This window comes from Temnothorax americanus, unplaced genomic scaffold, assembly GCF_048541705.1.
Source record: "Temnothorax americanus isolate GAGA-0224 unplaced genomic scaffold, ASM4854170v1 Scaffold232, whole genome shotgun sequence".
Classification (NCBI taxonomy): domain Eukaryota; kingdom Metazoa; phylum Arthropoda; class Insecta; order Hymenoptera; family Formicidae; genus Temnothorax; species Temnothorax americanus.
The window spans coordinates 27,472-39,832 of record NW_027509374.1 but is presented as its reverse complement, the minus strand read 5'-3'; the positions used below and the strand labels follow the sequence as shown (position 1 = coordinate 39,832).

Here is a 12,361-nt window from a genome sequence, read left to right as displayed (position 1 = left end):
GTAAACATAAAGCCCCTTCTTGCACAATAGGCGATAGCGACAGCGACATTGGGTGCGTTCGGGGAGCTCGCTACCGCATACCAACGCTAAAGTGGGGAGCACACACTTCTGCATAACGCATAATGCGTAAGCATAAGAAAATTGATTGGTCCATACACATGTGCATAAGGAAATAGACCAATCAATTTTCTTATGCTTACGTATTATGCGTTGTGCAGAAGTGTGTGCTCCCTGTTTAAGGTCTATCCAGACAAACTTGCATAGGTGCATAACCATATGCATAAAGAAACGGATTGGCCTATTTCCTTATGCACATGCATATGGACCAATCAATTCTCTTATGCTTATGTTTATGCGCTATGCAAATTTGTCTGGATTGACCTTTAAGCGTCTCTCTACTAATATAGGACTCTAGATAGCGCTAGCGAATGCGAGCTCCATGAACAGCAGTAGTGTATGTACATACTGTAGCGTAGCGTTTCGTAGACCCCTGCGCCACCAAATTTGAAAACCTGAGTTAATAGTTGCTGTATCAATTACTTCTTTAATATTTTCGAGAGTAGTATGTGTGTAAATGAATACGATTCATTCGTAGTAAAATAACTTGTACAAAATATAAAAAAGCGATTTCCAATTCATGAAACTCATGTTCGCGGCCAGCACTTATTCTAGATCCAACTCTTCAAAGTGTTAGAGGTATTGCTGAATATCTCGCAGACAAGCAGTAATCTCCTGAGGTATTTTTAATATATATGTGACATTGTTTTTATATAAAATAAAAATAAATATAATTAAATATATATTTTAATAATATATATCCATATTCAGTTCCATTTGATTATATGTTATATAGAATTAATTTATACTTTTAATATAATTAAAAAATTAGTGTATATGAGAATTTTGTCCATTAAGCTATATATAACTTTTATTATAGTTTTTATAAACTATAATATATGTAAGCAATACCTTAGTCTAAATAATTTACAGTATCTAGATTTACAAAATCTAGGCTTATAATATTGTAATTAAGCCTAGTATATATAAAGGCCATTGCACGTAACAAAGTTTTAGTCATAGACCTAGTTTACATCGTCGAAACGTTGGTTACGTGTATTAAATTTGGTGCGCATGAAAGCTTTAGTACGGGCGCGTTTACATCGAATGTACTAAGCATGTAGTACTAAGGGAAAAAAATAATACGAATTTAATTCATGTTGATTGCCTCTTACTGGTGGTATTGAGAATAGCAAATTAAGTTTATTTCGTAAGTGATGTAGCATTTAGTTGAATGAAAACAAGAAAATATGAATAATAATAGTGTGTCGAAGTGTATGGCCAGGTTTTTTATATGTTTCAAAATTTACAATATACTCGAAGAAGACGCATGATGCTAATAATAAGAGCAAAACGGCGAGCCTTATTACAACGTCTACTAAGGTTATGTTTGGAACAAAAATTTAATTTAATTTTTATGTGGAAAGTAATAATAAACAATCCGATACCTTCACAACTAATTACGACAGGCATACAATACAGAAGAATATGGATGAAAAAAAGAAGTTACGAATTTTGGGACTCTATTGTATTAAATGAATATACTGATTCTGAATGGGTCGAAAGTTTTCGAATGTCAAAAATGAATTTTTTTAAATTGCGTGATTTACTGGAAGATGCATTAAAACCAAAAATGCAACTTTTGAAAGCTAGGGAGCTTGTATCTGTAAAAAAAACAACTTGCTATAGCTTTGTATAAAGTTGCTAGTTGTTCTGAATACAGAGTAGTTGGAAATGTATTTGGTGTACATAAATCAACAGTGAAAAAATACCTTTACAGAGTTGTGAAAGCAATTAATGAAGTTTTAGCTCCCGCTTATATTAATATGCCAAATCAAGATGAAACTAAATATATTACAATGCAATTTGAAAACATCTGCTCTCATATCCCTCAAATACTTGGTTGCATCGATGGAACACATATACCTATTACAGTACCAGAAGAAGGTTATAGAGATTTTGTAAATAGAAAAGGATGGGCATCTGCTTACAATGTTCAAGCAATAGTTGATCATAATGGAAGGTAATTGAAATGATACAAATATAGATATTAATAAGAAAATGTCTTTTCTGAAAATATATACAAATAACTGTCTATTTACATTTACAATATTATTTACAGATTTCGTAATGTCTTTGCCAAGCACCCTGGTAGTGTTCATGATGCTGCAGTTTTCACAGATAGTACATTATACAAACACTCACAAGAAATAATACCACAGGTTTTTATCTTTGTTATTTATAAATTATGTATTTGATTCTTGTCAGTAGAATCGACTTTGAAATGAATTTTGATTGATTATTGTACTTAGTGCTTATTTTGACAAGTCTACTCATATCGATATAAATTTTTTTTCTTATTTGTACATTTTGGAACTGATAAATTGTAGATAATAATATATAATTCAATTTAAATAACTGTAAACTATTTGTCATATTTGTTATTAATTTTATATGTTTGTATATTATATATATATATATATATATATATATATATATATATATATATATATGTTGATATATGAGACTGATTTTTTTTTTAACTTTCATTTTGTTATAGATAGAAAAACATGTAAACGGCCAAGGAATACCTTTCATGATAGTTGGAGATCCAGCCTATCTACTTCTGCCATGGTTAATGAAAAGTTATTATGGTTCTTTCACCTGAAGAAGAATCATTTAATGTCTACCTCAATTCCGCAAGGGTTTCAGTGGAAATGGCATTTGGAAGCTAGATGGAGAATATTACAGAAAAAAGTGGATTGTAACTATAAATTTGTACCTCAAGTTATAGTTGCATGTTGTGTGCTGCACAATTTTTGTGAAGACAATAAAGACAGATTTCTTCAAGAGTGGTTGCAACCGGTTATTGAATTAGATGAAGTATTTGTACAACCAAGACAACAAATAAATTGTGAACGAGACAATATACGTTCTACTATTATACGAAAATGTCTAAAAGATTACTTAACCGCAAACTTTCCTCTTCGAAAAACACTATTAAGATAAACAATTGTCTTTGATGTATTATAAAACGGAATTACTTTGTCTGTTGAAGTTCTACTCTTAGCTAATGTGTGTTAATAAATATGTGTATATGTATATAAAATAAATGTAAATATTAATCAATACTTCTATTTATTTATATATGTAAATTTTTTATATTATTTAATATTTTTTATATGCATTTGAACAGGTTTAAATTTTAATAACATTTTACCTTATTGCATCTAAATGTCTTGTACTAAACTTAATATTTATAATACTTTGATTTCACAGTACATTAGTTATTAAATTTTAAACTAAATATATTTTATAACACTTTGGTTCATCTTATAATATATATACTTATATTCTTACTTATAGTTATCTTATGCCTACTTATAATTATATATAGCTATATGTATAAGGGAAAGGTACCAATACCCAAACACTTAAGCATAGGAAATGTACCAATACCCGAACACGTATCTGTGTCCGGATACCTTTAAAAAAATATAAATTCATGAAAATAAACGTTTGGATATTATAACTGAAATTTCAAACTACAAGAAAAAATACTTTTATCTTTGAATTTAACTCGCGTTATAATTATAAATAATAAAGGTATTCGGATATAGGTACATGTTCACTATTGGTACCGTTCCCTTATATCCTTTGGTTTCAGTACGTTAAAATTTTAAACTTAACATGTTTTATAACACTTTTTTGTTCATATAATATATCCACTTATATGTATATACTTTTATTTTTGTATTGCTCAGTATGTTTCAAAAAATTTTCATGCCTTTGAATTGTCGTTGTTGTTCTCCTCAGTAATGGTAGAAGATGTGAATGTTGACACCATTGGTCTATTGGTAGAAGATGTGGATGTTGACGCCATTGGTCTATTGGTAGAAGATGTGGATGTTGACGCCATTGATTTATTTATTTGGCTTGACCCAATGATACTTCCTTCTTTTATCTATTAAACAAGATGTTATATTATGTAAGTAATTGTAGTGTAGGATGCTGGTAATAAAGGCCAGAAGATGCTTCTAAACACTTTCTTTATTTGCTGGCGCGTACAATCTCGGAATAGCATGCACGACGTGTAGTGTCTTCGCTCGTGAGCCTACCGGAAGTCTCTGTTCTACCGCGCGGTAATCGGCGAGGTACCAACCTACGAACGCTGCCCTACGCTACTCATTGGTCGCGCCTGTAGTGGCGCCGCAACTCTAATACGCGCGGTTATTCGAACATACGTAATCACACAACACTCTTCCCTCCGTGGAAAGAAGTTATACGAGAAGTTATACGCTAGGACGTTTTCGCACTAACGGTAATATGCCAACCACGCTGGCGGCCTCCTATTTCGCTCCGGAAGTACCCTTCTTGGCACAGGCTCTGGAGCTACTGCTTCTTCTATTTGAACTGGTGGATCTTCCGCCGGTTCGGCTGGCAACGGTACTTCTGCATCGCCAATATTTTGCGGCATTGCCTCGTTTTCACGGTCCTCCATCGCGTCGGGTGGATTCGCATCCATTTCTGTTCCCGGTTCTCCCGAGTGATCCCTGTACTCCCCCGAACGGAGAAGTTGATCTACATGCCGTTCCCAAATTCGGCCGTCATCAAGTCTAATTCGGTAGTGTAGCTTCCCTGTACGATATATAATTTCGCCGCGTTTCCACTTTAATGGACCTCTGTAATTGCGGCATCGCACCGTTTCCCCCACCGAAAATTCACAAAACTTCTTATTTACATTAACGCTTGTAACGGTTTTTGGTTCCGACAAGTTAACTGTAAAACGTGAACGCATTTGATGCTTGAACATTCGTTCAGCCGGAGCCACCCCTGTAACGCAATGGGGGGATATTCTATATTGTACGAGAAAAATACGCAATGCATCGTTTATATTTAGTCCTCTATTTTTCGGATCGGTAAGTATCTTGCGTAAGGAACTCTTTACAGTTTGCACGAAACGTTCAGCTTGTCCGTTGGTAGACGGATGATAAAGTGCTGTAAATTTAGGTTTGATTCCGCAAGTTTTCAAGAATTCTAGGAATTCGGACGATCTAAAATTACGTCCGTTATCCATTACCATTGTTTCTGGCAACCCGAAATCTGTAAAAATTTCCTTGCATACTCGAATAGTCGTACTCGCGGTCATATCCTTGACTGGATACACGAAAGGCCATTTTGAAAAAGCATCAACGAATACGAACAGGTACGTATTCATAAAAGGTCCCGCGTAATCAACATGTACTCTCTCGAAAGATGCCTTTGCAGGTTCCCATTCGTGTACCTCCACTTTAGGTGGATCGCTTCGGTATGTATTACAAATACTACAAGCTCTCGCTATTTCTTCAATAGCCTGGTCGAGACCAGGCCACCAGTATAAATTTCTCGCTAGTGCCTTCATTTTGACAATACCAAAATGACTCTTATGAAGTTCTCGTAGTACTTGTTCACGCATTGATTTCGGTATAACAATTTTTCCATTACATAAAAGTATGTCCTGTTGTATGCTGAACGCAGCCGATTAATATTGAAACGTAGTTTTGCAGGAATGTCTTGTTTATTTCGTAACGCATTTAATATCTCTTGTAATTGTGTATCCTCTTTAGTAGCGCGTGCTAACTTGTCTACCGAGATTGGCATATCTTGTAATATTTCCAACTCAAAAATATCCACTACATCGTATTTTGCAGCAGATTCGCAACCGATAGGCAAGCGTGATAGACAGTCGGCGTTTCCGTTAAACTTAGAATTCTTGTATTTAATTTCGAAAGTGTATCCTTGTACAAAAACTGCATAATGTTGCATTCTTAATGCTGTGTACGTAGGTAAAGCCTTGGAAGGTGAAAAAATTTGCACCAAAGGCCGATTGTCACTGTAAAGGGTAAATTTATTCCCGTATAAATATTGATGAAACTTTCGGATTCCAAATATTATCGCATAAGCTTCTCTGTCTATTTGCGCGTACTTTTTCTGTGTATCCGTTAAAGTTTGTGACGCATACTGTATAACACGCTCACTGCCATCGGGATAACGATGCGATAAGACTGCCCCGACACCGTAAGGGCTCGCGTCCGTAGCAAGAATGAGCGGTAACTTCGTATCGAAATGTACTAATACTGTGTCGCTTTTAAAATGATGCTTAGCCTCTTGAAAGGCTCGATCGCAATCACGTGACCATTTGAATGGAATATCCTTCTGTAGAAGGGTATGTAACGGTGTAAGAATTGTACTTAAATTATTTATGAAACGGCCATAATAGTTAACCATTCCTAAAAAGAAACGTAACTCTGTTACATTTTTGGGTCGTGGCATCTGGTCAATTGCCTGCATTTTTCCAACCGTTTTATGTATGCCTTCTTTATCGATCCTGTATCCGCAATATTCTATGCTATCTTTGAAAAATTCACATTTCTCCTCGTTGATACGTATATTAGCATTGGCTAGGCGTTGCAACACCTGTTCGAGACGGTTGAGATGGATCTTGTTATTAGGCCCGGTAATCCTAATATCATCTAAAAGAATTGAAATACCGTCAATTTCTTGTAATATATTCTCTGTCTCGCGTTGCTAAATTGCGGGCGCAGATGCAATACCGTACATGAGCCTAGTGCTTCTGTAAAGACCCTTATGTGTATTCAATGTTATTAACTCGCGGTCTTCTTCACGGACTTCCATTTGTAAATAGGCTTGTTTCAAGTCTATTTTTGTAAATTTATCTCCCCCTGCCATTGATGCGAATAACTCATCAGTGGTAGGAAGAGGATGCTCATCCACCAGTAGGTTAGGATTAAGCGTTACACTAAAATCACCACACAGGCGTATTTTATTATTTTTTTAAGTACGGGCACGATGGGTGTAGCCCACCGCAAAGTATTCACTTTCTCAAGTACTCCGTCTTGCACTAGTGTTTGCAATTCCTTCTCTACTAACGGTAATAATTTAAAAGGCACAGTTCGTGGTTTCAAAAATACAGGAGTTGTATTCTCCTTACTGTCAGTTTAGCTTAAAAACCCTTAATTTTTGTAGATTCCGTATGTAATTTATTGCGATAACATTGTAATATCTTTTGTAATCTAGTTTGTATAGCACATGTATCATTAATTGTATTAATCGAATTTGTAAGCTGCAATTGTAATTGCCTAATCCATTCACGTCCCACTAGAGGCTCGCGATTCACGGTAGAGACGTACAAATTTAGATTGACCAGACTGCCACGCCACGCGACCGATACTGTAATTATCCCAACTACTTTTACCGAGGTTTTGCAAAAATTAATTAATTGTACATTTGTAGGTTGTAACTTTTTATGCGGAAAATACTTTCGTACGGTATCTGTACTGATTACCGAAACTGCCGCTCCACTGTCTACCTCGAAACGTAGTAATTTACCTTTAATTCTGAATGTCTCGTAATATTTTTCACGATGCTCTGTATGTTCCAGTAACGCAATTTCCTCTACTATATTCGTAGTCGCATGTTTCGCTGCAAAGCAAACTTTCCGCAGGTGGCCTGATGTCCCGCAGTTAGAGCATTTAATACTACGGTCTAAAGAGCACTTATTCGCAAAATGGTTACCACCGCATCTATAACAAGAAATATTAGTATTTGCATTTACAACAGGTTTTTGAACATTAGGTTTACCGACATTAGCTGTATTATTTTCGCTCTTATCCTTGAATGGCTTCTTTGCCGGCTTTTTTTTCGGGGCTGCTTCTTCTCTCCTTTGTTGCTCTTGGCACCCAGATATTCGATCGCCGCTGTCCCGGTGTGTAGTTGACGAGCGTCCTTTTCTGACAACTCCATCGCTGTTGCAACCTGGACGGCTTTATCGAAGGTTAAATCCTTCGTTTCCAGCAGTCTCGACTGGGCTCGTTGACTCGCCAGGCCAAAAACAAACTGATTCCTCAGTGCTGTCTTCAAGTACGCACCAAAATTGCAGTGTACACTTAACTTGTGCAACGCAGCCACGTACTCTTTGATCGTTTCGTCTTCTTTCTGCTTTCTCTGGTAGAAACGAAAATTCTCCGCGATCTCCAAAGGTTGAGGCGCGTAGAACTCACCGAAACTGGCGGTCAATTCGTCAAATGTACTTGTATATGGATCCGTCGGCGCCAGCCGATTACAGATCACGTCGAATGCTACTGACCCGACGTAGTGTAATAAATATAACATTTTCTGATTGTCCGGAATTTTGAAAATTTTAATCGCGGCTATGAATATCTGTAGCCAGCGATTCCATTCGGTGGTTGCTGGATCGAAGGTGTCGATCGAGAAACTTCCATGCATCACCACTTCCGCCATTTTGTCGAATCACGTATCGAATTGTATCGAAGTCTGTATGCACGTATGTATGTATGTTCGTATGTAGCACGAATATAGGCAGGCACGTATGTATGGCAGAGGCACGAAATTTTTGAGGTAAAAACAACGCACAATGTTTGCTGCCGCACGTTGTACGTAAGTGTAACGCATTTAGCCCTCGTCTTTCTTGCACACGGCGGCGTACTCTTCTCACCAGCCTCGTCCTTCTTGCACACGGCGGCGTACTCTTCTCACCAGCTTGCTGCCAGCAATCCCATCCTCGTCGCCATTCTTTGTAGTGTAGGATGCTGGTAATAAAGGCCAGAAGATGCTTCTAAACACTTTCTTTATTTGCTGGCGCATACAATCTCGGAATAGCATGCACGACGTGTGTCTTCGCTCGTGAGCCTACCGGAAGTCTCTGTTCTACCGCGCGGTAATCGGCGAGGTACCAACCTACGAACGCTGCCCTACGCTACTCATTGGTCGCGCCTGTAGTGGCGCCGCAACTCTAATACGCGCGGTTATTCGAACATACGTAATCACACAACAGTAATTAATATATATTACTATAAAACGTGATTTATATCCGTAAACTTAACGAATTCAACTGTAATGGTTTAGAAGAGAAACGATCAATTTTGTCATATTTAACGGAATTAATCAATTTCTTCCTCAATCTTTACTATTAAATTTATTACTTGCAACGCTTGCACAAAAGATTGCATCTGTTCTCTTTGAAATGCATGCTCCTTCTCTATTATTTCGTTCTCCCATAATCTTTGGTTTTCCATTTCAACTTTTATCATCTCTTTCTGCATGTCATTTTGTTTTACAATAATATCTGATAAAAGTTGTTGTTGTGATAGCATCAGATTCTCTGTATATTTGTCTAGAATAGTTTCGTAGCTTTTTCTACCTGTAATGTTGTTATAACTATATTAATATTTATATTTATCTGCTAATATCAATATTACATAACATTGATGTACAATAATATATATATATTATATGATGTAGAATTTTATCAACGATATATGTATGTACTGTGACGTTGCGGCTCGCCGCACCGTCGCGGCGCCCCGCCGCCGTCACAAGGCGCGGAATTTCGCGCCCAGGGACGGACCAGGGAGGCAACGACGAGATCTCCAGGGGTCGTATTTAATCGCGTTTCCGCATTCTGATTACCTTCTTTTGTTTTTATGCAATGTAATACGCGCGGCACCTCACCCACACCACGGCAAACCTTCGAGGGAGTGCTTGGCGAAAAAAATCAAAGACAATCGATAACCAAGGAGGGGTGGCAAACACGAAAGCAGCAGAGATCGCGGGCTGGCGAGAGCAACGCGGCAGGCGGGCGGCACGTACGGCAGCGACGGACGAGGCCGCCGACAGCGGGGCCCCAAGCGCTTGGGTAAACACCCGGCTTCAGCAAATGATCTCCATAAAACACCGACCCACGGGGTGGCTGGCCACCGCCCCAGGGTCAAACCGGAGGCGCACCGGCACGAGCGAAGTTCCGTCCGCCGCTAAGGACAAAATTTGAGGAGTCGTACGCCGCCGAAGGACCGTTGCCCGCCCCCGAAGGACCTCGTATTGACAGCACTGCGCCGGGACACCGCGGGCTTGCAAGCTCGCGCCCGATTGGCTCGCGCGCCCCTCAGGAAGGGGTACCGTATCTCGAGCGGGTTTAGCGTTTCACTCTTTGGTCGTCCGTCGGCGAGATAATACGTTTTGCTAAGATACGCGATAGCCACCCCGAGTCGGGCATTTCGATCTTTATCTGGCGGATCGAGGATCGTTGGTGGAAGGTGACGGCGAGGAGTCCAGGAGGAGGCGTATCACCGGTGGGGTTGCCCGTAAATCGCGAGATGTAAAGCCACGACACCGCCTTCTGGTGCACGCTCTCGCTCGGGATAACGCATGTTAAGATCGAGTGTAATTTCGCGATCGATAACGAGAGCGAAGGGCCTCGAGATGGTATCGTGGCCGCAGGACCGTGGTACAAGCGTTATGGCGAATCCCTGGAGGTCGCGATAGGCGTTAATGAGTTCGATATCGCGAGCATATTGCGTTGTCCTCGCGACCTTGGTGTACGGCCGCATACGGGCCGGTACTTCGTGAATTGCGTTACCGTTTCTTCGCGTCGGGAAATTCTTGTGTTCGAGCATCGGGGTTAGCGTGTCGATGTGTGTTCGGATCTCGTCATTGCGGGTTGACCGCGTAAGGTTGCTCTCGCGTTGAGAACTTTGCGTCCGGTATTACTTGCGTTACGTCCTATGGCGTCCCTGCTCGCGATAACCTCGAATTTTGCGTTGGGATGTCGATGGCATTGTTAATTGCGGCCGAATGTCGTTTCCGCCGATTGATTACTTATGTTAGACTTGTACTCGCGTTAAGAAATTACCGGCGTTCACACGCTTCGTGCGTTTAGATGTTACTTGCGTAGTTCTTCATGGCGTTCCGTGGCTATGAGCGATATCGCGACTCTAGTATTTCGCGTTGACCGGTATTCCGCATCATTGGAGAACCGCATTAATCCAGTATTTTGCGTTAGTTATCGTATTCTTTGCCTGGTTAAATGACTCGGCGCCTCCCGAGAGAATCACTCGCGTCAGGTTAAGATATCGTGGCGACAGAGTTTTCGTACGGTTCCGGACGTGGTTTTCACGCAATCCAAGCGTGACGTACCATTATTTCGCGACATTTTTCGTTGAACCTCACTCTTATTAGTGATGTTAAGTGTAGTAATCTTGCGTATCATAACTTTCGACTCGAATTATTAATTGTTTGAGAATAGCGCCTTCGGCGTGTTTATTAGAGACTCAATTAATACTCCGTGGGTGTCTCGCGTCCGCTTTAATATTATTTCTGTTAGATGAATCCAGACACCCCGCCACCGGCTATTCTTGATTTATTTATTGAATGTATCTTGTGTTTGATCGAAACCGGATGGATAAACGTTGTTATATTCTCGACAACCAGTACTCAATAAATGTTATTTTCTTTGTTATCTGACTGAGTATGAAATTAACGTGTCACCCCGCCGAATATCGCACCGCCCTTCATTAACCCCGCCCGTGATTAGGTCAAGCTAGCCGATTCCACGCACCTCCCCACTTCGTTTTGCGTCTCGTTTAGGTTTTCGCGATTTCGTGGACGCAAAGTTACGCGTCTGGCGCCCAACATTCGGAACATTTCGTGGAGTATCGGAGGTGCGAGGAAATCACTGGAGAGGCCAACCATCCCGCTCTCCTAAATTCTTTTGATCCGGCCCACGTCCCGGAGCGGTTCGGGAGTGCAAAAAGGTCGTGACAGTACATTATACATTTTAAGTTGGTATTACATTAAAATTGCAGCTAATTGACCAGAAACATCTGATATTATTTAATAGCGCTATACCTGAAAGCAATCCACGTTTCTTTTTTCTAGGAGGTTCATTGCTGATAGTTGAACTAGACTCGCTTTCTTCTGGGATGTCACTGTCATTTATAGTTGAACAATCCTCTGTATATTCACACATGCTGAAATCATATTTAATTAATTATTTCTTTATTTTAATAATGATTATGTACACTATCGAACGTTTCAGGAGTAAGGATTCTGAGTGGATGTTATACTACGTTAACTAAGTTTTATGTTTTACGTTCTTTTATTTATTAGTTTTTATTACAGATTTTGAAACAGAAAAATATGTACTTTGTATCATCTAGGTTTTGAGTACAAATTCAAAGATAAAGAATTCAAGAATTTAAAGCATTTCACATAAATTAGCTAATTTCATTTATATATAAATTAATTATGATACTTACATGATTCATTTTGAACATTAGCAGTGTCGATTCCTGAAGAATCGTTAAGAACTTGCACATTTGGCCGAGTACTATACAAAATGTCTAATTGTTCATAAAATGGACAGGTTTTTTTTGCTGCACCACTAACATTATTTTCACTTTTCACGTTTACATTTATAATAAGCTAGTTTTAAATTTTTTTAACTTCA

The 12,361-nt window shown here is 39.0% G+C and overlaps 1 protein-coding gene and 1 long non-coding RNA gene across 2 annotated transcripts; both read right to left on the bottom strand.

The window, feature by feature from the left end:
• Positions 1-3,219: 3,219 nt before the first annotated feature.
• Positions 3,220-9,027, bottom strand: LOC143898526 (uncharacterized). Its single transcript, XM_077408087.1, has 3 exons — positions 7,703-9,027; positions 7,447-7,640; positions 3,220-4,021 (listed from the first exon to the last, which is right to left on the bottom strand). Exons 1-3 carry the CDS (start codon positions 8,356-8,358, stop codon positions 3,981-3,983), a joined length of 891 nt encoding a protein of 296 aa, XP_077264213.1. The 5' UTR covers positions 8,359-9,027; the 3' UTR covers positions 3,220-3,980.
• Positions 9,028-11,757: 2,730 nt separating this feature from the next.
• LOC143898531 (uncharacterized) lies at positions 11,758-12,361 on the bottom strand. The gene is made up of 2 exons (XR_013257236.1): positions 12,171-12,361; positions 11,758-11,882 (listed from the first exon to the last, which is right to left on the bottom strand). It is a non-coding gene; the product is annotated as an uncharacterized LOC143898531 (long non-coding RNA).